General features: G+C 43.2%; 1 protein-coding gene across 1 annotated transcript in view; it reads left to right on the forward strand.

Annotated features, from left to right (window-relative positions):
* The window catches only part of coro2aa (coronin 2Aa), an 80860-nt gene that overhangs the window by 38200 nt on the left and 14972 nt on the right, over positions 1-27688 (forward strand). The window contains exons 4-7 of the mRNA XM_084317905.1: positions 5777-5926; positions 8317-8496; positions 14127-14243; positions 22448-22552. Of these exons, the coding sequence (XP_084174031.1) occupies positions 5777-5926; positions 8317-8496; positions 14127-14243; positions 22448-22552 (552 nt within the window). The remainder of the gene's footprint in view (positions 1-5776; positions 5927-8316; positions 8497-14126; positions 14244-22447; positions 22553-27688) is intronic.

Consider the following 27688-nt stretch of genomic DNA (forward strand, 5'->3'; position numbering starts at 1 on the left):
CCGATTGGAAATCACCTACACCCCCGTGTTTCCAGAAATGGCTCAATGAAATGATCACAATCATACAGATGGAGAGGATCCGCTATTACAGATCCAAAGAGCACAACAGGTTTTCGGACATATGGAGCCCATTCATTGACTATCTGAAGGACAAATAACTGCACTCTGCAGAGACTCACCCCTGTATATCATGTTTGACCTGCACCTTGTAACACCTGGCTATACAACACACTTTAATGCTTTGAGTTAAGTCACACTGTTATTTTATTTTCCTGTCTGGCAGTCCTTTTCGTTTTTTTTTGGTTTTGTTATGTCTGTTTATTTTTGTTCTGTCTCCTCCTTTTTGTTTGTCTGTTCTTGTCTAGTAAACTGAGAAGTAAAGTATTTAAAAAAAATGTTTTTTAACTCCTATAGTTTTAGTTTACTTTTAGTTAAGTATAATAAGTTATAACCTTGACACATATACACACACTTTGCTAATAACGTGCTCTTCAACGCTGCCTATAACATGCCTGTGTGTCAAGTGAAAACACGCACGCACACACACACACACACACACACACACACACACACACACACACACACATTCATGTTGGTTAATGTCAGAGATATGGTCCTAACCGAAAATGAACATGTAGCAGCAAGGTGATTATTTTATTGCAGGGTGACTTCTAAAGCTTGAACCCATTCCACACATTCCAATGCTCTGACTGAGTAGACAGTGACACTTGACAAAAGAGAGGAAGACTCGGAGGCATTTATATCCCATAAAATCATTAGTATAAATCATTTGTATTATTATGTAAAGTTAGTGTATGTATGTTTTCTGTATTGTTGTTTGTGCCGAGGTCATCATGGGTCACTAAAGTTATCAGAATTTGAATCTGTCCACTAAGGGACAATCATCCCTTAAAATGCCTTAATCTATGCACACACCCCTAAGGGGCATTTAATAAAACATTTCGGACCCCTTAAACTAAAGGCACAATTTGTGAATGCAGTATGGCGCCCTCTGTTGAAACTATCACCCCACGAAACAACGCAAGTTTTGAGGTTTGTTTGTTTACAGTAGGCTACATTTATTGTGCTCAAACAATGGAGTAAACCCTGTATTTTAGATGGGCAAATACATTCCAGATTGTAGCTTTCAGCTTGTGGGTAGATTGTAGAGTGATTACCTCCACCCAGGAGAAAGCCTGGGGGAGGTACTGTGTGTGTGTGTGGGTGGATATGTTCACGGCATATCTGGAAAGGTACTGGGTCGATTACAATGTTTTTCTTGTGCACATTTATGAGTCTAATGCAGAACCACATGGTTTTGGTGAGTCAGCACCTTGTCAACACCCCATCTAGTGCAATCGAGCGTTAACTTTGCCCGGGCCAAGACGGGAGGGCTGGGAGTGACGAACACCTGCCCTGCGTGGATCCCTTTGCATTGTTTTCTCACTCACTTGACGCCATTGACGTCATCTTGACAACATCTGTCCTGTACCTGGATGTAGCTAATGTCATCTGTCCTGTACCTGGATGTAGCTAACGCCATCTGTCCTGTACCTGGATGTAGCTAACGCCATCTGTCCTGTATCTGGATGTAGCTAACGCCATCTGTCCTGTACCTGGATGTAGCTAACGCCATCTGTCCTGTATCTGGATGTAGCTAACGCCATCTGTCCTGTACCTAGATGTAGCTAACGCCATCTGTCCTGTACCTGGATGTAGCTAACGCCATCTGTCCTGTATCTGGATGTAGCTAACGCCATCTGTCCTGTACCTGGATGTAGCTAACGCCATCTGTCCTGTATCTGGATGTAGCTAACGCCATCTGTCCTGTATCTGGATGTAGCTAACGCCATCTGTCCTGTATCTGGATGTAGCTAACGCCATCTGTCCTGTATCTGGATGTAGCTAACGCCATCTGTCCTGTATCTGGATGTAGCTAACGCCATCTGTCCTGTACCTGGATGTAGCTAACGCCATCTGTCCTGTATCTGGATGTAGCTAACGCCATCTGTCCTGTATCTGGATGTAGCTAACGCCATCTGTCCTGTACCTGGATGTAGCTAACGCCATCTGTCCTGTATCTGGATGTAGCTAACGCCATCTGTCCTGTATCTGGATGTAGCTAACACCATCTGTCCTGTACCTGGATGTAGCTAACGCCATCTGTCCTGTATCTGGATGTAGCTAACGCCATCTGTCCTGTACCTGGATGTAGCTAACGCCATCTGTCCTGTATCTGGATGTAGCTAACGCCATCTGTCCTGTATCTGGATGTAGCTAATGCCAGCGGTCCTGTATCTGGATGTAGCTAACGCCATCTGTCCTGTATGCTAATGCCAGCTGTCCTGTATCTGGATGTAGCTAATGCCAGCGGTCCTGTACCTGCATGTAGCTAACGCCGGCTGTTTCTTCTTCTTTTCTTTTTTATATACATTTTTATTGAGTTTCTTGGCGGATTCATCTCTTGGAATTGTATTACACTCTGGTAAAAGTGCATAGTGCACAGTGAAACAAAAGCTGCTCCGAGTTGCTGCTGGAGCTGGAGATTGGTGAGAAGGAGAGGAGGCTGGAGCAGCTGGAGATTGGTGAGAAGGAGAGGAGGCTGGAGGAGCTTTAGGGGAAGAAAGAAGACCTTGGATCAGGGACCAGCTGGTGGCAGCGGTCGGGTGTGTGGAGAGAAAGATTGTTCAGACTTTCTACGCTACTGTCAGCAGGAACAGAGCCCTCAGGAAGAAGTAGGACCTCCTTCAGTCTCCAGGAGGTGCCTCTCAACAACAGGACCTCCTTCATTCTTCAGCAGGTGCATCTCTACAACAGGACCTCCTTCATTCTTCAGCAGGTGCCTCTCTACAACAGGACATCCTTCAGTATCCAGGAGGGGCCTCTCAGGGGGAAGGAAGCTGAGGTAGAGAGGCTTCTCACCGGCCACCAAGCTGAAAGATCTGTCCTCACTAGGGAAGCTGATGGCAAAGTGAGTTCTGGCAGGACACTGTAATGTTGGGCCAATTGGTGCTGCTGTAACCTGCAAGTAACGCTGTCTTCACCCACCACCACCACCCCAGCCTCCATCTGCTTTGGTTCTACTTTAGTGTTGCACTCTGTAAGTTACTCAGAGGTGGATTCGTTCGCTCCCTGCTGTTCAGTTTCAGTTTGCTGTTCTGCTTTAGCCTCTCTTGCAGCAGGGAGCAGCCCTAACAGCAGAACCATACCACCAAGACTAACTGTCAGTACCGTTTATATCTAGATTATAATAAATGGTTAAACTAATGACGTGAGTGATTCCTGACATAATTAAATTCATGGTGCATGAGTAATTTTATTTTAAAGTCCAAACTCCCAGTGGCGTCGGCTTGTGGTGCCTCTGATCCTGTTGCTGCCTGTTGCTCAGGTGCCGACTTCTCTATTGCTCTGCCAATAAGTTAATAAGTTATTGATTGCTTTACACACCTCATAGGTGCGTCTGTTGCTGTCTCCAGCTATAAACCAAGAAGGCATTTTGTCACGCCTTTTACAATAGTCCATTTGTAAAACTGCACTCAAATCATACCCACGTCAATTTCCATTTAATCATACTTTTTTTCCTTAGCCATACTCATTAGCCATACGACATGTCATTGCATAAACGCACACATCACAGAAAAAGTATTGCATATTAATTAACGTTATATAATGTTATTTTTCGGACTGTAAAAAGTGAGAACACGATTTTTTAAAGTGGGGGGGACATGTCCCCCTTGTCCCTAGTGGACATTTTGCCCCTGCATTTATGTATGTATGTAATGCATTTTATACTTGGGGCAAAGAGGTGGCTGTCTACGCTATTGAAAATGTATTGCATTCATCTCTGATAGATGCATAGACGAAGCAATTACTCAAATAGTTTTGGAGGCATAATGTAAGCCCCTTTCGTTTCCTCATAGCCAGGCCTGCCCCCTATTCCCACGGTTCCGCCTATCCAGCCCAACTGAACCAATCCATCAAATACACGATTCGGCTCCACCAACGCGATTCTGGGGCGGCTCGCCATTCGCCCAATTTTCCCACGGTATTCCCTTTAAAATCACTCTCTTTCCCTTCTTCGTCTGAAATACAAGGTATGTGTGTCAAATGTCTTTGTTTACATACCAATCATTCATTGTCATGTATTATACACTCTTACCCATTTGCACAGGTTATATCCCAAACATAAGCATAGGTAACTATATTGTCAGTATAATGATTATAAGTTATCCTGAAGTTTAGAATTCTGATAAGCGCAGGTAAGCATATTATCAGTGCAATGATTAAGTTATCCTGAATATCCTGGCTTCACCATTTACATGTCACTTATGCTTTCTTGTCATAGTATTCAGACTGATCCCTTTTTTAAAGCAACCCCCCCTTCCCAACCCTCATGTCTAAAGGCCACATTCCCAGAGCTCAGCTCGATCCGTCTTTTAGGGAGGCTGGTCGTAGGCTAACAGGGTCTCGTCACCCTTTCAGGGGCTACTCTAACAGTTAGGGGCGAGCGCTCTTGTGAAAGGTCAGGTTTCCTTTTTCCTTCCCTCATCCAATCCCCACTGACCAGCTCACCTGGCCAGGAGCGCGCAGCTCCATGTGCATCCTCCCCAAGCCGCCTGCATCAGGCTGTCACATCATTGCTCTAATAAACTATCGATTTCTATGGAATCCTTTGTGTCTGTTGTCATTTGTGTGGGTTAAACTTGTGAAAATGACAAGTGCCAATTTCTGCTTCCCGTCCAACCCTTGTTGCCTTTCCACTCTCCCTGTGGGACTGGGATGCCCCCCTTTTTTCACATGTAATTTTACCCTATAAACAAAATGAGTTGACTTGGACTTACAGAAAATTACTCGTGTGCCTCTCTGTCACCTCATTACCTGTCTGCTGAGGTCCCAATATCAGCTACACCGTATAGCCATCATGTCTCACCCACAGACCTGCACCTCGTCGTCGGATGTCCTCTTACCCACATCACATCACCCCCACCCTCATCCACCTCCACTGGCTCCCCGTCAAATCCTGCATCACCTACAAAACCCTCCTGCTCACTTACAAGTCCCTCCATGCTCTGGCACCTCAGTACCTCACTGACCTCCTCCACCCCCACACTCAGTCACGGTCCCTGCGATCCTCGGACAATGGTCACCTCCATTCCCCGAACCAGACTGTGGACCTTTGGGGACAGAGCTTTCAGCGTGGCAGCTCCCACCCTTTGGAACTCCCTCCCCGCAGAACTCCACAAGACCCCAACTCTGGACTCTTTCAAAAAACTCCTCAAAACTCACATTTTCTATAAATACATATTATTATTTTTTTCTCGCTTTTTTCTGTATTTTTTCTGACCGACCAGTAGGAACCGCAGTTTACAACGACCAGGAACGACGGTTCCCACCCGCTAACACTGCCAATTGTGTTAGTAGGGACGACTGACCAAGCCGGAGGTACCGCTGACAGCTGGATTCGATCCCAGAGTCTCTGCGGTGGTAGGCGAGTGCATTCTCCACTGAGCTACCCAGCCGCCCCAACAAAAAAAACTCACCTTTTCAACATGGCCTTTGACCCCTAACATCCTACACTGAATGTTGTGTGTCTGTCCACCATGTCTGTTATTGTTGTTTTTCGCCCTATTTTTCGCGACCTTGGGTTTTATGAAAGGCGCTATAGAAAACCAAGTTATTATTATTATTATTATTATTGAGACGTTGGGGCCGGCGGAGGTCCACAGTCCACTGAGTGCATTCTTCTAGTCATGTGTGTCTGTGTGTCTGTGTACAGGTGAAAGTGTGGGAGATCCCTGCTCACGGCGTGCTGAAGAACCTGACAGTGCCCTGGAAGGAGCTCCAGGGTCACAGTCGTCGAGTGGCCCTCATCAAGTGGCACCCCACCGCCAACAACGTGCTCTTCAGCACCGCCTACGACTACCAGGTGACTCGCACGCAGAATATGTATTATATTCACTTACATCGACTACATTTACTCCTTGATCCCTAACCTCTTACCCTAAAACAGTCCCTTTCTTTCTTTTTAAAGGTCAAAATGTTATCACTCTACTTAGCTCAGACCTTAGCTCATCTCCTACAGTATGTTCAGAATTGCCTACTTGCCAATATGCGCATGCCCAGAGTTAATTATATTGTTATATTGTTTACACCGCACATTTTTATTCTATTTTTATTTTTACTTCTCCACTGTACTATAATTACCGGAATTTTCGGACTATAAGCTGCGTCTTTTTCCCCCATTTTTTCGACCCTGCGGCTTATATAACGGTGCGGCTAATCTATGGATTTTTACAGCTAACTGGGCGCGCTCCCTCAGCTCTGTGACCATCAGATCAGACTCCTAAATCTGCTGCAGCAGTGCACGCCTTGCCCCTCCTCCCCCTCACATAACCACGTCAACAAACTATTACGGCAAGAGTCTAGTGTATGAGCAGCTCAGAGCTCCTCTTTCAACATAACTGAAGCATTAAACAAAATGACCCAGTCAACAAACTATTCACTTTAGTTTATTAATGCATGAGGCGTTGTCTAATGTTATCTAGCTACTGATAGCTCCTGATATCATCAGTTTGGCATTCGATTTCGCAGGTGCTGGCTAACTGGCTATTGTTCTGTGAGCTAACGTTAGTGCCTGGCTGGCGCTGGCTAACTGGCTATTGTTCTGTGAGCTAACGTTAAACATTAAAACACCTGCGGCTTATATATGTACACATCATTCAATTTAGCTGCTGCGACTTATATTCAGGTGCGCCTTATAGTCCGAAAATTACGGTATATGACCTGTATCATGTCTTCTACTATCTGTACCTCCCCTCCCCCTCCCCCATGCTGATATGATGATTGAATTTCCCCAAGGGGATCAATAAAGGAATATCTTATCTTATCTTAATTCAAACTGGTCCTCAAGTGTATATTAATACAACACACACACACACGTGCGCACACACATGCACACACAGAGGAAGAAATCTCAGCTAAGCAGGAATCGACTCTGGACTGAAACAACATCTGTACAATGCAGACTTTGTTTTATTGCACTTTTAATTTTGGTAGGCAGATTAGATAAGGATCAGGTCACTGCTTATTGTTACACCCTGCCGAGCGCTCAGCGCTACAACTCCCCTCTTGACCTGAAGATTGTACATCAAAGCCAAAGTATTGTGCAAATCAACCGTAAAGATGTTGACATGTAGGTAGATCTTCTAGAGCTGATAAAGGAATGTCAAGTGGGATTTTTTGTGTGAAACACACGCAGACTTGTAACATTTACAAGCACTTGCTAAATTGCCCACGTCCCCGTGGTTTCAAAGTGTTCCTCGGTTCAGTTGAGTCCCTCGGGTGAAGAACTGTAAAGTCTTGTTTGGAGTTTTTATGCAAGTAATGTTTATTAGCCATCATTTGTTGTCATTGTGTACATTCATTGCTCAAGTCAGTAAATCATAATGTAAATCATTCATGCTCCCAACTGATTTGTGAGCATTTAGATTGACTGGACGACCTCTAGGTACGATAGCCAAAATGGTCTTACCATTCTTTCATTCTTCTATTCTTTCATTCATACCTTTATTTATTTTCGAAAATACAGTACATTGAGATTACCCTCATTTGCAGTGCTGTTTAGATTACATGCATATTCAAGTAAAAAATGTAATAAAAAAAACACAAAATAAAGGAAAAGAAAATCTAACTCTGTCTTGACGTTTTCAGAAAAACAACGTTTTCAAACTTTATTAACTAAAGATGGTAAGTTAGAGTGTTGTGTTCGTTCATAGTTAAAGACAGTAGAGGTTGAGTACTTTATTATCTAAAGATGGTAAGTTAGAGTGTTGTGTTCGTTCATAGTTAAAGATGGTAGAGGCAGAGTACTTTCAAGTTTTTGGTGATATATCACATTCACGCTTCAAGTGATTTGGAGGCCAAGTTCAATCTGTCCTCTGGGGACTAATTTGGACTCATTGGAGTGTGTCAAACAGGGTCCATAATTCCAATGTAACAACGTTGTCATATTAGATAGTAATTTTTCCAGCAATGGCCTTAAAGATAAACCTATTTTTATTTAGCCTCTCTGTCAGAGAGGACCAACCCACTTTATATTAATCACACTGTTGTGTTAATCACAACTGAAGGCTTCGATTTTTGTCTCTCTCTTTAGCTCTGGTTCTCTCTCTCTGTATGTGTAGGGCAGTATCTTCCTGACAAAATAACTTGAAGTTACCACATCATCACAGTTAATGCATACTTTCTCACACAAACACAGTATAAAAACAACAACAACAACAACATAATAACCTCCATGTCTCTGACTCTTCTCAGGTGATGATCTGGAACCTGGACTGTCCAGAGCAGGTGATAAAGAACCCAGTCCGGACCATCAGCCACCACACGGACGTGGTCCTGTCCATGTCCTTCAACACCGAGGGCAGCCTGCTGGCCACCACCTGTAAGGACAGGAGGATCAGGCTCATAGAGCCACGCTCAGGCAACCTGCTGCAGGTAAACCTTCTGTCGTCAGTGTGAGGACTGCACTCCATCCCATGTCCCTGACCCTGAGACACATCCTAACCATACATCTAACTGGTGGAACATCCTGACCATACATCTAACTGGTGGAACATCCTAACCATACATCTAACTGGTGGAACATCCTAACCATACATCTAACTGGTGGAACATCCTGACCATACATCTAACTGGTGGAACATCCTAACCATACATCTAACTGGTGGAACATCCTGACCATACATCTAACTGGTGGAACATCCTAACCATACATCTAACTGGTGGAACATCCTAACCATACATCTAACTGGTGGAACATCCTAACCATACATCTAACTGGTGGAACATCCTGACCATACATCTAACTGGTGGAACATCCTAACCATACATCTAACTGGTGGAACATCCTAACCATACATCTAACTGGTGGAACATCCTAACCATACATCTAACTGGTGGAACATCCTGACCATACATCTAACTGGTGGAACATCCTAACCATACATCTAACTGGTGGAACATCCTAACCATACATCTAACTGGTGGAACATCCTAACCATACATCTAACTGGTGGAACATCCTAACCATACATCTAACTGGTGGAACATCCTGACCATACATCTAACTGGTGGAACATCCTAACCATACATCTAACTGGTGGAACATCCTAACCATACATCTAACTGGTGGAACATCCTAACCATACATCTAACTGGTGGAACATCCTAACCATACATCTAACTGGTGGAACATCCTAACCATACATCTAACTGGTGGAATATCCTGACGGATTGACCTCATCTTTCCATCTTTGTAAAGACACGTGGTCCTCAGAAGTGTGTGTGTGTGTGTGTGTGTGTGTGTGTGTGTGTGTGTGTGTGTGTGTGTGTGTGTGTGTGTGTGTGTGTGTGTGTGTGTGTGTGTGTGTGTGTGTGTGTGTGTGTGTGTGTGTGTGTGTGTGTGTGTGTGTGTGTGTGTGTGTGTGTGTGTGTGTGTGTGTGTGTGTGTACACTGTACACTGTACACTGTACACACTTCTGTTTGTTTTTGTAAGGAATACCATCTATTGATGAAGGGTATCACATCTATTGATGAAGGGTATCACATCTATTGATGAAGGGTATCACATCTATTGATGAAGGGTATCGCATCTATTGATGCAGGGTATCACATATATTGATTAAGGGTAACACATCTATTGAAAACGGGTATCACATCTATTGATAAAGGGCATCACATCTATTGATAAAGGTTATCACATCTATTGATAAAGGTTATCACATCTATTGATAAAGGGTATTGCATCTATTGGTAAAGGGTATCACATCTATTGATGAAGGGTATCACATCTATTGATAAAGGGTTTCACATCTATTGATAAAGGGTATCACTTATATTGATAAAGGGTTATCGCATCTATTGACAAAGGGTATCACTTCTATTGGAGAATTTCTTCCAATATTAAAATCTGATACCAAGAAATACAAGGATGGTAGATATCCCTGCATAAAATTTATTAAATCTCATTAATCTTTATGCAGTTACCCCCAAGCTAATGGTCAATGTTTACATTGCTCAGTAACAGTAATGTATGTATGGATTGGTATTAATTAACGGCTGATTAAAAGCTTAGTCATCTGAATTGGTATTGGCAGGGCAAAAGTGGTGTCAGCCCCCCATTTGTGTGTGTGTGTGTGTGTGTGTGTGTGTGTGTGTGTGTGTGTGTGTGTGTGTGTGTGTGTGTGTGTGTGTGTGTGTGTGTGTGTGTGTGTGTGTGTGTGTGTGTGTGTGTGTGTGTGTGTGTGTGTGTGTGTGTGTGTGTGTGTGTGTGTGTGTGTGTGTGTGTGTGTGTGTGTGTGTGTGTGTGCATATCTGTGTCTTTTATAGAGAGAGCGACAATAATATTGATTTAAACATGAGGAAGTCCACTGTATTGATTCTAAGAGAAGGAGCAACTACATACCAGAATAATCTGTAAGGGCTTGTGTCCATAGGGGACGTTTTATGAGTTGTCAGCTCCTTTCTGTCATTCATTTATATGCTGGAGAAGCGTCAGGCGCGCTCCTCTTCCCAGAGCCGCGCCTCGCATTTTATGAGCTCTCGACGGCAGCGTTTTTGGCGGTCCGCCTTGAAAAAAACTTCCCCGGTGGACACATAGCCTAATACAGTAGATCTGATATGTCTTCTCAGGTCCCAGGGACCAGCAAACTGCTATCCTCTCCCTCAGGGGAACAGGAAGCAATGATATGACATTTTCAGAGACTGCTTACATAAAAGAAAAATTACTTCAAAACTAACACTAGAAATGGCCTACTTCTACATCAGCTAACCAGGCTAGTGACCCCTAAGCAGTATCTCAAGGACCCCTAATGTCCCCCAATCCTGGGTTTGAGAAACCTTGCACTAGGTTGATGTGACATTGTACACCGTACCGTACTGTATTGATGCAACACTGCTACATGGGTGGGAGTCCTCCTCCCCCCTCTTCATGTCCGTCTCCTCCTCCAGCACCACACAGACAAAACTGACACCTCTGCCACCGCACCGCTCACAGCATAGCTCCCTGTGACCCCTGGGTCCCTGAACCCATGACTCACACCCTCTACCTGAGTCTGTTCTCACCCCCTTTGACCGCCGGAACAAGCTGATGTGGCAGAGAGCACCACGTGCTGCTTTTAGACACTGGAGACACACTGGAGCCGTACTACTCATCTTCATGAGAACTCTGCCTACAGGTCACATTACATACAGTATAATGTGCCATAGAGGGTCTGCAACTTTCATTTTATGCTCTGCTCTGTTTATTGGCCATAAGCTAGTGAATGCAAGTAAAGCTAAACCTTTTTTTATTAAACAGGTGAACAGAAACAACAACAAAATGGTTCATTCACCATTCTCTTTCGTATTTCACAGTCCTTGTGGGTCTCACTAACTCACCATCTTTCTGTTTCTGTAGCCTATACCCCGAGAAATGTGCAAAATCACCATTTCCTCACACATTTTTTTAACCTTTTGACCTTTAACACATCCAGTGCCGTTCACGAGAGGTCGCTGTGGGCCGTGTGTGCCAGCGCTTTAATGAATGGGGATACATGTCAGTGTTTGCAGTGCTAAAACTATATTAAATATTATAGCTATGGATCTAATAATATAGTCGATTGTCATTGAGTTTCTTCCGGTCAAGATGCAAAAAACAGATAATCTTTTCATCCATACATTCCCGTTTTATACCGTGGTGAATATGAGTATAGTTTTAGAGTAATTCTGTGTAATCCCAGGAAACGCCGCTAAACAGCGTTTAGTGCATGTCACTAGAAACAGCTAGAGATTCCTCGCTTGGATCAACAATCAATCTGAAATCAACGCTATATTATCGGTATTATGTTTCATCATGTATGCATGAAAGGGTGGTTTTTTTTTTATCCACTTTTTCTCCTCTTTTTCAATTTTTCTCCCATCCCAATTCCATCGTGCCAATTCTTCCCTCCCCTGTCTTGAACATTGCTCGCATATGCCCCCCACTGGCCCGTTGTAGGGAGGATGGAAGCCTTGCATCACGTGTCCCCTCCAGTACACGAGGAGGCAGCCTGTCACATCTTTTCACCTGCCAGCGCGGACTCTCATTGGCGAGGTGTAATGTGTGGGAGGCTCACACTACCCCCGCCATTTCCTGTCTCTGCTGTGCAGGCGTCCCCAACCGACCTGTAGGAGTCGCTGTCAGGGGGGGGGGTCTATGCTTCGATCGTCACCAACGGCATACGTTGTGGAGTAACGTTACAATAACACTTTCGGATCACAATGAAGGCATGCTCGGATCAATGCAAGATTGATACCATATAGCACTTACCTTGACTAGGATGTACTGCAAAAAAGAATATTCCAATTATCTGATTGCCATTCCAAGTATTGATGTCGAGCGTGTTGCCAACATAATCCACAAAAGAACATGAATCGGCGGTGCTTGATTCTCCCCAATCCATGTGTTATAAACGTTACTCCTGCCCGAGTAGGAAAACCCGGACCGGACTTTTTAGATCGACGTACAGGCGGAGCCAGAGAGATTCCAAGGATGTGCAATAACGGCCGCAAGGCGTTAGGTGGCGGTATTGAACGTTTGCGATCTCAGACCCATTCAGGACAGCCTGCACAGGCTGCCTCGATGGATTATGAATGGAAATAATAGCGAATAAAAGAAATAACAATCCAGAAACGTGTTAACACGTGATTGGCACTCAACGGTCGGGCGTCAGAAACATGTAAATCAGTGAACGGCACTGGATGTGTTAACAGTTGCCTCAAAAATGCCATTTGAAGAATCTATAAGTCTCTACTTTTTCTTCAGAATCTACAAATGGCATTTTTTAGGGCGTTTTATCAAACCTGGTCTGAAATCATTAGCATAGCAACAAGAAAGGCTAACCCCAAAAGTATACTGTTAAACCCAGCTGTCTTGGATAATAACTTTCTCTGTGACAATCAATGTGATCAGTAAATGGGTCAAAGGTCCTCATACACCCATCGTTACAATCAGAACACCATATAATGTGTTTTACATTATTATATAATTGGTTCTGATCAAGCAATCTGATTGGCAGGGCTGTCTTATTTTCTATAACCAGAAGTTGCTTTAGTATTGTGCATATCTGGTGACAGATATGATAATGATACTCACCATTGTGTCCTGTATGATAGGGTGGGTTGGCCTTCTCTTGCAGAAAGGCGCAACAAACACTGGTATTTATTTATTTTTAAAGCCCTTATTGGTAAACAACCTGTTTATATCTCCTCACTGTTAAATTGGAATATTGGAACCTATTCAACTCGATCGAATGATGTTCTTAGGGTTCCTCAGATTTGTTCTGAGCTAGGGAAGTCAGCCTTTTCCTTTGATGCCTCTAACTCATGGAATGTCCTTCAACTCACGCTAAAATTGGAGGTTCTCCCTTCCCTTGGAATGTTTAAATGTATGATTTCAGACCATTGTGTGACTACCTGTAACTGTTTTAGTTGATATTTTAAAATTATTTTTAAACGTTTTTAATTTGTTTTACTCTGGTGTTTAAATTTCTGTGAATATTGTTTTTATTATGTACTGTACAATCGTCGTTTCTGTAAATGAGGGAAACCTCAGATGCTTACGATTTTAAATAAAGGTTGAAATGAAAGAAAAAATGAAATATAGACAGAGCGGAATAAACTCTTCATCAAAATGTATATTTCAGTGTTTTATTCAGAACAACATATATATATAACAACTGTTATACAAGCAATATATAGTAATTCTAGTAATTAACATCAAAGCTTTGCTGATCTAAGTGCCTGCATCCACAGCCGTGACGTTATTTACTATACAACAACCTAGAGCGTTCTATTGCTTAAGTAATACACACGCACGTTATTCAGAAGGTCCAGAGGTTCAATCCTATCTGGGGCATCGGTAATAACAAGAGTTATTGCAGTTATAGCCTTTCAGATTCATAATGTATTATAATGCATGCAATTTCCTGATGTGATGGTCATGTGAAAATTGCTCGACATAAATAGACTTCAAATAATATGTATTTCCCAGATCGCCCTTCCTTTTATTGACTTTGGTGTGTGTGTGCGTTTTCTTGGTTTGCAGGAGGCCAACTGTAAAAACCACAAAGCCAGCAAGGTGTTGTTCCTAGGCAACCTGAAGATGATCTTAACGTCTGGTAATTCACGGTGGAACGTCAGACAGATTGCACTCTGGGATCAGGTGAGAAAAGCAGCAGACCCACAGACGGACGGCACTATGGCAATAGCTGATCACTATGGATTCATAAAATTAAGTTGAATATTTTCCAGAGGCGATACATTTTCCATTGGTTCTTCTGAGCATCATAATTTTAATCCCTCCTCCTGCGATATGACACCTTTAAGTTAGGAGTTTATGTCTCTGCATTTCCCACTGAGGGATACATGTATGATATTACACTAGAGGAGTCTGAGAGCAGGGTTAGATATTACACTAGAGTCTGAGAGCAGGGTTAGATATTACACTAGAGTCAGAGAGGAGGGTTAGATATTACACTAGAGTCAGAGCAGGGTTAGATATTACACTAGAGTCAGAGAGGAGGGTTAGATATTACACTAGAGGAGTCAGAGAGGAGGGTTAGATATTACACTAGAGTCAGAGAGCAGGGTTAGATATTACACTAGAGTCAGAGAGCAGGGTTAGATATTACACTAGAGTCAGAGAGCAGGGTTAGATATTACACTAGAGGAGTCAGAGAGGAGGGTTAGATATTACACTAGAGGAGTCAGAGAGGAGGGTTAGATATTACACTAGAGTCAGAGAGCAGGGTTAGATATTACACTAGAGGAGTCAGAGAGGAGGGTTAGATATTACACTAGAGTCAGAGAGCAGGGTTAGATATTACACTAGAGTCAAAGAGCAGGGTTAGATATTACACTAGAGTCCGAGAGCAGGGTTAGATATTACACTAGAGGAGTCAGAGAGCAGGGTTAGATATTACACTAGAGTCAGAGAGCAGGGTTAGATATTACACTAGAGGAGTCTGAGAGCAGGGTTAGATATTACACTAGAGTCAGAGAGCAGGGTTAGATATTACACTAGAGTCAGAGAGCAGGGTTAGATATTACACTAGAGTCAGAGAGCAGGGTTAGATATTACACTAGAGTCAGAGAGCAGGGTTAGATATTACACTAGAGGAGTCAGAGAGCAGGGTTAGATATTACACTAGAGTCAGAGAGCAGCGGTAGATATTACACTAGAGTCAGAGAGCAGGGTTAGATATTACACTAGAGTCAGAGAGCAGGGTTAGATATTACACTAGAGGAGTCGGAGAGCAGGGTTAGATATTACACTAGAGTCAGAGAGGAGGGTTAGATATTACACTAGAGGCATCAGAGAGCAGGGTTAGATATTACACTAGAGTCAGAGAGCAGGGTTAGATATTACACTAGAGTCAGAGAGGAGGGTTAGATATTACACTAGAGGAGTCTGAGAGCAGGGTTAGATATTACACTAGAGGCGTCAGAGAGCAGGGTTAGATATTACACTAGAGTCAGAGAGCAGGGTTAGATATTACACTAGAGGCATCAGAGAGCAGGGTTAGATATTACACTAGAGTCAGAGAGCAGGGTTAGATATTACACTAGAGGAGTCAGAGAGCAGGGTTAGATATTACACTAGAGTCAGAGAGCAGGGTTAGATATTACACTAGAGTCAGAGAGGAGAGTTAGATATTACACTAGAGGAGTCAGAGAGCAGGGTTAGATATTACACTAGAGTCAGAGAGGAGGGTTAGATATTACACTAGAGTCAGAGAGCAGGGTTAGATATTACACTAGAGTCTGAGAGCAGGGTTAGATATTACACTAGAGTCAGAGAGCAGGGTTAGATATTACACTAGAGGAGTCAGAGAGCAGGGTTAGATATTACACTAGAGTCAGAGAGCAGGGTTAGATATTACACTAGAGGAGTCAGAGAGCAGGGTTAGATATTACACTAGAGTCAGAGAGCAGGGTTAGATATTACACTAGAGGAGTCAGAGAGCAGGGTTAGATATTACACTAGAGGAGTCAGAGAGCAGGGTTAAATATTACACTAGAGTCAGAGAGCAGGGTTAGATATTACACTAGAGTCAGAGAGCAGGGTTAGATATTACACTAGAGTCAGAGAGCAGGGTTAGATATTACACTAGAGGCGTCAGAGAGCAGGGTTAGATATTACACTAGAGGAGTCAGAGAGCAGGGTTAAATATTACACTAGAGTCAGAGAGCAGGGTTAGATATTACACTAGAGTCAGAGAGGAGGGTTAGATATTACACTAGAGTCAGAGAGCAGGGTTAGATATTACACTAGAGGAGTCAGAGAGCAGGGTTAGATATTACACTAGAGTCAGAGAGCAGGGTTAGATATTACACTAGAGTCAGAGAGCAGGGTTAGATATTACACTAGAGGAGTCTGAGAGCAGGGTTAGATATTACACTAGAGTCAGAGAGCAGGGTTAGATATTACACTAGAGGCATCAGAGAGCAGGGTTAGATATTACACTAGAGTCAGAGAGCAGGGTTAGATATTACACTAGAGTCAGAGAGGAGGGTTAGATATTACACTAGAGGAGTCAGAGAGCAGGGTTAGATATTACACTAGAGTCAGAGAGCAGCGGTAGATATTACACTAGAGTCAGAGAGCAGGGTTAGATATTACACTAGAGTCAGAGAGCAGGGTTAGATATTACACTAGAGGAGTCGGAGAGCAGGGTTAGATATTACACTAGAGTCTGAGAGCAGGGTTAGATATTACACTAGAGGCGTCAGAGAGCAGGGTTAGATATTACACTAGAGTCAGAGAGCAGGGTTAGATATTACACTAGAGGCATCAGAGAGCAGGGTTAGATATTACACTAGAGTCAGAGAGCAGGGTTAGATATTACACTAGAGGAGTCAGAGAGCAGGGTTAGATATTACACTAGAGTCAGAGAGCAGGGTTAGATATTACACTAGAGTCAGAGAGGAGAGTTAGATATTACACTAGAGGAGTCAGAGAGCAGGGTTAGATATTACACTAGAGTCAGAGAGCAGGGTTAGATATTACACTAGAGTCTGAGAGCAGGGTTAGATATTACACTAGAGTCAGAGAGCAGGGTTAGATATTACACTAGAGGAGTCAGAGAGCAGGGTTAGATATTACACTAGAGTCAGAGAGCAGGGTTAGATATTACACTAGAGTCAGAGAGCAGGGTTAGATATTACACTAGAGGAGTCAGAGAGGAGGGTTAGATATTACACTAGAGGAGTCAGAGAGCAGGGTTAGATATTACACTAGAGGAGTCAGAGAGCAGGGTTAGATATTACATTAGAGGAGTCGGAGAGCAGGGTTAGATATTACACTAGAGGAGTCAGAGAGGAGGGTTAGATATTACACTAGAGTCAGAGAGCAGGGTTAGATATTACACTAGAGTCAGAGAGGAGGGTTAGATATTACACTAGAGTCAGAGAGCAGGGTTAGATATTACACTAGAGTCAGAGAGCAGGGTTAGATATTACACTAGAGTCAGAGAGGAGGGTTAGATATTACACTAGAGTCAGAGAGGAGGGTTAGATATTACACTAGAGTCAGAGAGCAGGGTTAGATATTACACTAGAGTCAGAGAGGAGGGTTAGATATTACACTAGAGTCAGAGAGGAGGGTTAGATATTACACTAGAGTCAGAGAGCAGGGTTAGATATTACACTAGAGTCAGAGAGCAGGGTTAGATATTACACTAGAGTCAGAGAGCAGGGTTAGATATTACACTAGAGGAGTCTGAGAGCAGGGTTAGATATTACACTAGAGTCAGAGAGCAGGGTTAGATATTACACTAGAGTCAGAGAGGAGGGTTAGATATTACACTAGAGGAGTCTGAGAGCAGGGTTAGATATTACACTAGAGTCAGAGAGCAGGGTTAGATATTACACTAGAGGAGTCTGAGAGCAGGGTTAGATATTACACTAGAGTCAGAGAGCAGGGTTAGATATTACACTAGAGTCAGAGAGCAGGGTTAGATATTACACTAGAGGCGTCAGAGAGCAGGGTTAGATATTACACTAGAGTCAGAGAGCAGGGTTAGATATTACACTAGAGGCATCAGAGAGCAGGGTTAGATATTACACTAGAGTCAGAGCAGGGTTAGATATTACACTAGAGTCAGAGAGCAGGGTTAGATATTACACTAGAGGAGTCAGAGAGCAGGGTTAGATATTACACTAGAGTCAGAGAGCAGGGTTAGATATTACACTAGAGGAGTCAGAGAGCAGGGTTAGATATTACACTAGAGTCAGAGAGCAGGGTTAGATATTACACTAGAGTCAGAGAGGAGGGTTAGATATTACACTAGAGGAGTCAGAGAGCAGGGTTAGATATTACACTAGAGTCAGAGAGCAGGGTTAGATATTACACTAGAGTCAGAGAGCAGGGTTAGATATTACACTAGAGGAGTCAGAGAGCAGGGTTAGATATTACACTAGAGTCAGAGAGGAGGGTTAGATATTACACTAGAGGAGTCAGAGAGCAGGGTTAGATATTACACTAGAGTCAGAGAGCAGGGTTAGATATTACACTAGAGTCAGAGAGCAGGGTTAGATATTACACTAGAGGAGTCAGAGAGCAGGGTTAGATATTACACTAGAGTCAGGGAGCAGGGTTAGATATTACACTAGAGGAGTCGGAGAGCAGGGTTAGATATTACACTAGAGTCAGGGAGCAGGGTTAGATATTACACTAGAGTCAGAGAGCAGGGTTAGATATTACACTAGAGTCAGAGAGGAGGGTTAGATATTACACTAGAGGAGTCAGAGAGCAGGGTTAGATATTACACTAGAGTCAGAGAGCAGGGTTAGATATTACACTAGAGTCAGAGAGCAGGGTTAGATATTACACTAGAGTCAGAGAGGAGGGTTAGATATTACACTAGAGTCAGAGAGCAGGGTTAGATATTACACTAGAGTCAGAGAGCAGGGTTAGATATTACACTAGAGGCGTCAGAGAGCAGGGTTAGATATTACACTAGAGTCTGAGAGCAGGGTTAGATATTACACTAGAGGCGTCAGAGAGCAGGGTTAGATATTACACTAGAGTCAGAGAGCAGGGTTAGATATTACACTAGAGGAGTCAGAGAGCAGGGTTAGATATTACACTAGAGGAGTCAGAGAGCAGGGTTAGATATTACACTAGAGTCAGAGAGCAGGGTTAGATATTACACTAGAGGAGTCAGAGAGCAGGGTTAGATATTACACTAGAGTCAGAGAGGAGGGTTAGATATTACACTAGAGGAGTCAGAGAGCAGGGTTAGATATTACACTAGAGTCAGAGAGCAGGGTTAGATATTACACTAGAGTCAGAGAGCAGGGTTAGATATTACACTAGAGGAGTCAGAGAGCAGGGTTAGATATTACACTAGAGTCAGAGAGGAGGGTTAGATATTACACTAGAGGAGTCAGAGAGCAGGGTTAGATATTACACTAGAGTCAGAGCAGGGTTAGATATTACACTAGAGTCAGAGAGCAGGGTTAGATATTACACTAGAGGAGTCAGAGAGCAGGGTTAGATATTACACTAGAGTCAGAGAGCAGGGTTAGATATTACACTAGAGGAGTCAGAGAGCAGGGTTAGATATTACACTAGAGTCAGAGAGCAGGGTTAGATATTACACTAGAGTCAGAGAGCAGGGTTAGATATTACACTAGAGGCGTCAGAGAGCAGGGTTAGATATTACACTAGAGGAGTCAGAGAGCAGGGTTAGATATTACACTAGAGTCAGAGAGCAGGGTTAGATATTACACTAGAGTCAGAGAGCAGGGTTAGATATTACACTAGAGGAGTCAGAGAGCAGGGTTAGATATTACACTAGAGTCAGAGAGCAGGGTTAGATATTACACTAGAGGCGTCAGAGAGCAGGGTTAGATATTACACTAGAGTCAGAGAGCAGGGTTAGATATTACACTAGAGGAGTCAGAGAGCAGGGTTAGATATTACACTAGAGTCAGAGAGCAGGGTTAGATATTACACTAGAGGAGTCAGAGAGCAGGGTTAGATATTACACTAGAGTCTGAGAGCAGGGTTAGATATTACACTAGAGGCGTCAGAGAGCAGGGTTAGATATTACACTAGAGTCAGAGAGCAGGGTTAGATATTACACTAGAGTCAGAGAGCAGGGTTAGATATTACACTAGAGGAGTCAGAGAGCAGGGTTAGATATTACACTAGAGTCAGAGAGCAGGGTTAGATATTACACTAGAGGAGTCAGAGAGCAGGGTTAGATATTACACTAGAGTCTGAGAGCAGGGTTAGATATTACACTAGAGGCGTCATAGAGCAGGGTTAGATATTACACTAGAGTCAGAGAGCAGGGTTAGATATTACACTAGAGTCAGAGAGCAGGGTTAGATATTACACTAGAGTCAGAGAGCAGGGTTAGATATTACACTAGAGGAGTCAGAGAGCAGGGTTAGATATTACACTAGAGTCAGAGAGCAGGGTTAGATATTACACTAGAGTCAGAGAGCAGGGTTAGATATTACACTAGAGGAGTCGGAGAGCAGGGTTAGATATTACACTAGAGTCAGAGAGCAGGGTTAGATATTACACTAGAGGAGTCAGAGAGCAGGGTTAGATATTACACTAGAGTCAGAGAGCAGGGTTAGATATTACACTAGAGTCAGAGAGCAGGGTTAGATATTACATTAGAGGAGTCGGAGAGCAGGGTTAGATATTACACTAGAGGAGTCAGAGAGCAGGGTTAGATATTACACTAGAGGAGTCAGAGAGCAGGGTTAGATATTACACTAGAGTCAGAGAGCAGGGTTAGATATTACACTAGAGTCAGAGAGGAGGGTTAGATATTACACTAGAGTCAGAGAGCAGGGTTAGATATTACACTAGAGTCAGAGAGGAGGGTTAGATATTACACTAGAGTCAGAGAGGAGGGTTAGATATTACACTAGAGTCAGAGAGCAGGGTTAGATATTACACTAGAGTCAGAGAGCAGGGTTAGATATTACACTAGAGTCAGAGAGGATGGTTAGATATTACACTAGAGTCAGAGAGCAGGGTTAGATATTACACTAGAGTCAGAGAGGATGGTTAGATATTACACTAGAGTCAGAGAGCAGGATTAGATATTACACTAGAGGAGTCAGAGAGCAGGGTTAGATATTACACTAGAGTCAGAGAGGATGGTTAGATATTACACTAGAGTCAGAGAGCAGGGTTAGATATTACACTAGAGTCAGAGAGGATGGTTAGATATTACACTAGAGTCAGAGAGCAGGATTAGATATTACACTAGAGGAGTCAGAGAGCAGGGTTAGATATTACACTAGAGTCGTCAGGTGTTTGCGGTGCACCTGCAGCAGGTAAGGGGTTCAGTGTCTTGCTCAATGACACAGTAAAGGACACCTTGGACATTACAGGGGATTAATCTCAGGAGTTTGCAGTTGTGGGACGGCCTCCTAAATCACTGGATCAGATAACAGAAAAAGTTAATGTTATCAGAATGAGTGACACTTTTATTTTCCAATTACAATACATGTACAGGGATTCATCTTCATGTCATTATTGCCACACGACACAATACAGTTGTCAACTAGCCAGGTCTAGCAGTTGTCTAGTTGTCAGTTGTCTAGCCGAGATACAAGACGTGGTGCAAACCAAAAGACTGGAATATTTCTGCAAAAACCTAATCTGTGGAACAGTAAATCAGATGTATGTAAAGTTGTATAACAGCGGTATCAGTGCATCAGCGGTGTCGGCAGTGAGTGGGTTCTGGTCCAGAAGGGATCATCATGTGTGAATCAAATGTTATCGCTGTGCTTGAAAAGACACTTGGAAATGTAAGGAGAGATGAGCTGTTTCCATCTGATTGTGAGTAAATTCAAGCTGCTTCCATCCCAATGGATGAGTGCCTGGGATTTAATAGAGAACAGCATGCTGCAAGGCATCCTAAATAATCCTAAAATGGCAAGTCCGCCATCTGCTGGGCAGATGTGGTAATTACATCAATCGTCCTACATTACGTTACTAGGAAGCCACTGGATTTATGTTAACCCAAATGGTTATATAATCTACACGTATTTCAGTCCCGCCTGCACAATGCTCCTCGCTAGTGTCACAATGCCACACATGCTGGTTACAAGGGATGGTGTGTCTTCATGTGGCCGTTGTGGGGTTCTGAAGTGGGTAGCGGAGTGGGAGGAGGATTATTACTGGAGCACGGATTAGGGATTGAAAGCTCAATCTTTTTAATGCTGCTCTCGGGAGTGATGTGATGTTTACACAGAGATGGTGGTTTGATGATGAACGGGAATACTCAGAGCGAGGGACGCTCCGCCTTCTAAATGCTGATGGAGTTTGATGTGTGTGTATGTGTGTGTGTGTGTGTGTGTGTGTGTGTGTGTGTGACTGTACGTACACAGGATGACCTCTCTGCGCCTTTGATACAAGAGGACCTGGATGGCTCAATGGGAGTCCTCTTCCCCTTCTACGACCCCGACACGCATATGCTTTATATCGCCGGAAAGGTGGGTCACAAAAAACACAAGACGTGACTAGTTGAAAATAGGCCCTTAACACTTTCAGTGCCCAGCAGGGGGCGCACATTTAGTGCTTGAATGCCCACCATCCACTTCAATGTTAGCATTAATATCGCCAAATCTATGTTTTAAATTATGGCTGTGTCTAATCTGCCTGTTGCTTATCAATGACTCATTTTCCAGTCAACATTGTCGAAGCGGATTGTTTTTTTATTTTTTCATTTCCGTTTTATAGCATTTTGAAAAGCCCTCGTTTTCAAGGGGGGAAAAATTATCCGTGATAAACGCCCTGTACTGTAATATTCTAGAATGTTTTTTGGCCTATTTATGAATCGTTTTCAAATAAACGCTAGATTATCGATAGTATATGTGTACGTATGCACGCTGGTGCCGCAAGCTGAAAATCTATTCTCTTAGTTCCTGATTGCTCGCACAGTCAAACAGCCATATCACGTATAGGGGAAAAGCTTATATCTCCGTGAAAACGGGTCTGATTATCCTAAGACTGGTAAAATAGATTCCTTACCTGAGATCAGATGGTATCCAAATGGATTATTCCAATTCCTGATCGCCATTCCAAAAATCGATCCTTTTATTGATCCAACGCGTATACTGTAAAACACATATTACACGCTGTGCTGAGGGTCCACAATGAATCTGATCGGCTCCGGTTACATGCGTGAGAAGTAAAATGTGGATTCCGGATTTTTTTTTTCTCATCCATTTTCATTGAGTCCAATCCAAAAGGCTGCATTACCATCTGGGAGATGATAGGGGGCGCTTTTTTTCCACATCTGAGCGCCTGGTGGGGCTGATTTACCAACGGTAGACTCGGTTGATGAAATATGAATTCAGATCGCTAATTAAAAAAAAATCACAAGTATTCTCGTGATGGGCATTCAGGGGGCGGGCTGATAACCCGAGATATCTCGTGATGGGCATTCAAAGTGTTAAAGGTAGAATCCATAATGCTGTCAAACAGCGACCTCTAGGCAAAATAGCCCTGCTTGGTATTATTGCACTTTGTTTCAAATATCTTTTGTTTTGGTCTGATGTGTGCCGTGGAGTTTAGTAACTTATTATACTGTGACTTTTGATTTGTCAGATGTCTGTGCTGTTCACACAACACAACTTTCTGTCTTGTAATTGGGAACCTTGAAGTCGTGGTTTCACAGTATGTGACTGATCAGTGACAGGGGGGAAGGCATTATAAGATCTTTCTCCAGGGGAATCCCCAATGAGTCGGTCTGGTCTCCAAACTAAGAAGTGACCCGGGTTTTGGTCATGGAGGTATTTGTTTTGGTCAGAGGAATATACACTGGAAAAAGCACAAGGCAAGGTTTTAGCAGTTTTCTTTTTTGCTTCAGAGAGAGTGAGCTGTCATTCTTTCCTCGCCCGGGTCTCGTTTCTTCCCGTGCCGCACCCACTGCCCGGTCTCTGCGTCAGTCTGTCTCTTTCTCTGTCATTTTCTCTCTCGCTCTCTCTACTCATTGTTCTCCTTCCATATTCTCATTGTGGATATTCAGGATATGAAACTCTTTCAACTCTATACAAATTCAGGTGATGAATACAGCTTTGAAGTTTGTAAGATCATTACGATCATGACAAGCTAGAGGAGAAAAGAGACAACTTGTCAACCACACTCTAATTTTAGATTAGATTAGATTCAAATGTATTGTCATTGTACAGCACAAGTACAGTACAATGAAAATAAGTTGGCATCTAACCAGAGTGCAAATGTAACAGTATATAGTATATATAAATTTGTAGTACTGACTAATAATGATAATCAGATGTATGTGATACAGGTATAAAAATGTAAAAACAGTATGGTATTAAGTCATAATGGCCAGCGGTATAACTAATAAGAGTAGGTAGGGATATATATAGATATGGTATATTCAGGTATGTAATACTTAGTTATATATACTTATTTATATGGGTAGACAGTTTGAGGTAGGTAGTTAGGATTATTATGATTACTATGATTGCAGTGTAGGCCAGTTTTAGACAATGAAAGCAGGTATAAATTGAGGCAACAAGAGTTCAGAGTTCGTACAGTATGGGGGTGGGGCTGTCATAGACCACCGCAACACTTCCGCTATTCTGAAATCATGGGAGAGAGAGCGGGGGGAGAAAATGAATGAATGTAGATGAGAAAAAGTGACTATACCTCGGCAGAGAAAGTGCAGATCGACTTGGGATTGGTCTCTCCGTGTTCAGAAGACTCATGCATATAAAAGTCTATTGGATCATGTCTCCAGCACCCCCACAGCCGTAGCTACAACCACTTAATGTCAAGGCTCTCATCCACATTCCCCCCCACTCTCTCCTCCATGAGCTCAATGTAACGCGGAAGTGCAGTGGTCTATTGGGGTTCAGAGAGATGACAGCTGTTCCTGAGCCTGCTTGACTTGGAACGGCGATTCCTATAGCGCCTCCCAGAGGGAAGGAGGGCAAACATTCCTTTGACACCATTTGTGATGAATAGTCTCAATTGCATAGGCTGTATAGTAGGCTATCTCCCAGATCTCTGCCCATCCTCTTTTTAACATTTCCCTAAAATCTGCGATGCACCAGTGAGTCTCTTGGATCGCGTTTTGAACAGTTCACACATAGCAATCGAGCACTGATTTGCCTCTGATCTGGGGCTTTTTGTCAGCGATCTCCATCAGCGTGTGGAAAATCTGGGCTATAATCATGTTGTCTGAACTCTGCATTAGGTGCGGCCAGCAACCCCTGTCCCCACACAACTCCAACCCACACAACCCCTGTCCCCACACAACTCCAACCCACACATCAGACCAAAACAAAAATAAATGTAACAAAGTGCAATACCAAGCACAGCTCTTTTGCCTAGAGGTTGCTGTTTGACGTCATTACAGATTCTACCTTTTAATAGATAACGTTCAACTCAAAACTATAACTACTGTTCTTTTTTTTTATGAATTGAAATGAAACATGACAGTCCTTTATGTGTAAATTAACATTAGCATGAAAGGTAAGCAAACAAAAAAGTGTTTAAAAAAGGAAACGAAAGATGAATTGACTGGGGGCTGCACTATAGAGGCTTTGCACAGAATAATAAGAAGAATGTTAATAAGAAGAATGTTTGTAATGCCCATTTTACTTTCATGTTGGGGGAGACAATGTGTTGAAGAAAAACATAATAAATTGGTGTTTTGTTATGGATTTATTTGATTACTTACTTACTTACTTACTTAGGCCCATCGCTCCCAATGGAGCATAGGCCATCTACGACTTTTCTCCATCCAACACGGCTTTGGGCTGTCCTTTCTGCCTCCCCCCAGGTAGTTCCTTGTCTCTTGAGCTCCGCCTCAGTGTCCCGCCTCCAGGTGTTCTTAGGCCGCCCTCTCTTCCGCTTCCCTTGGGGATTCCAAGTCAGGGCCTGGCGTGTAGTACTGGTAGCCGGTTTCCTCAAAGTGTGGCCTATCCATCCCCACTTTCGTCTCAGGATCTGCTTCTCCACTGGTTCCTGTCTTCCTTTCAGCCATAGTTCCTCATTCTTGATTTTGTTTGGCCACCGGATCCCAAAGATGCGTTTCAGACAGCTGTTTATAAAGGTCTGTATCTTCTGCAATGTTCTTTTCGTCATTCTCCAAGTCTCTGAACCGTAGAGAAGGACAGATTTGACATTTGAATTGAAGAGCCGCACTTTGGTTGTCATGGCGATGTCCTTGGAGGACCAGATGTTCTTCAGAATGATGAATGCTGCTCTGGCTTTGCCTACTCTTGCTGTGACGTCGCCATCTGTGCCGCCCTTCTTATCCAAGATACTGCCTAGGTAAGTGAAGGAGTTGACTTCCTGTATGGATTCATCACCTACTGTGACTGTGTTGTTGGTAGAGGTGTTGATCATCATTAGGTTGGTTTTCTTCCTGTTTATTCTCAACCCAGTCTCAAGGGATGTAGTTGCCAGCTTGGTTGTCTTGTCCTGCATCTGGTTGTAGTTGTGTGACAGGAGAGCCAGGTCATCAGCAAAGTCGAGGTCATCCAGTTTTGTCCATAGGGTCCACTGTATGCCGTTTTTATTTCCTTTTGTGGTGGTCTTCATAATCCAGTCTATGACTAGAAGGAATAGAAAGGGCGATAGGAGGCATCCCTGACGCACACCGGTCTTGACCTCAAAACTCTCTGACAGTTGGCCTGCATGTAAAACTTTGCATGATGTTCCTTGATAGGTGTTTTGAATCAGAGTGATGATTTTCTTTGGGATACCATAATGCCTCAGCAGTTTCCACAGAGTCTCTCTATCCACACTGTCAAAGGCTTTTTCATAGTCTATGAAGTTTATGTATAATGGAGAGTTCCATTCGATGGATTGCTCTATAATGATGCGCAGGGTGGCGATCTGGTCCGTGCAAGATCTGTTGCTCCGGAAGCCTGCCTGCTGGTCTCGAAGCATGGGATCCACAGCAACACTCATTCTGTCCAGTATAATTCTGTTGAGTACTTTTCCCGGTACTGATAGAAGCATTATTCCTCTGTAGTTGTTGCAGTTGGTAAGATCTCCCTTTTTTGGTAGCTTGATGATGATTCCATCTTTCCATTCTTCTGGAATCTTTTCTTCCTCCCAGATCTTGGTGAAGAGGCTATGAAGCATATCTACCGCAGTCTTCAAGTCGGCCTTGATGGCTTCTGCTGGTATTTCATCTGGTCCTGCAGATTTTCCGTCCTTTGTTGAGATAATAGCTTTTTTGATCTCTGCTTTGCTGGGTTTATCACAGTTTATTGGAAGTGTTCTCTCCGCTGGTGTAATGTCCGCTGGCTCTGTCAGGGCTGGTTGGTTCAGTAGTTCTTTGAAATGTTCAGCCCATCTTCTCCGTTGGTCCTCTGTTGTTATAAGTGGGTTTCCCTGTTTGTCTTTTACCGGTTTGTCCGTTTGTTGGAACTTGCCTGCTAACTTCCTAGTGATCATATAGAGGTCTTTCATGTTGCCTTGCCCTGCCGCTGTTTCTGCTTGTTTGGCTAAGTTGTCTATGTGATCTCTTTTATCCTTCTTAATGCTACTCTTCACCTCCTTATTGGCTTGGGTGTATTCTTCCTGTGCCTTTGCTTTTCCTGATCTTGTTTTGCTTGTGTTCAGTATCTCTTTCCTCTCCT

This window comes from Notolepis coatsorum (genome assembly GCF_963971535.1).
Source record: "Notolepis coatsorum genome assembly, chromosome: 7".
NCBI classification, from domain to species: Eukaryota; Metazoa; Chordata; class Actinopteri; order Aulopiformes; family Paralepididae; genus Notolepis; species Notolepis coatsorum.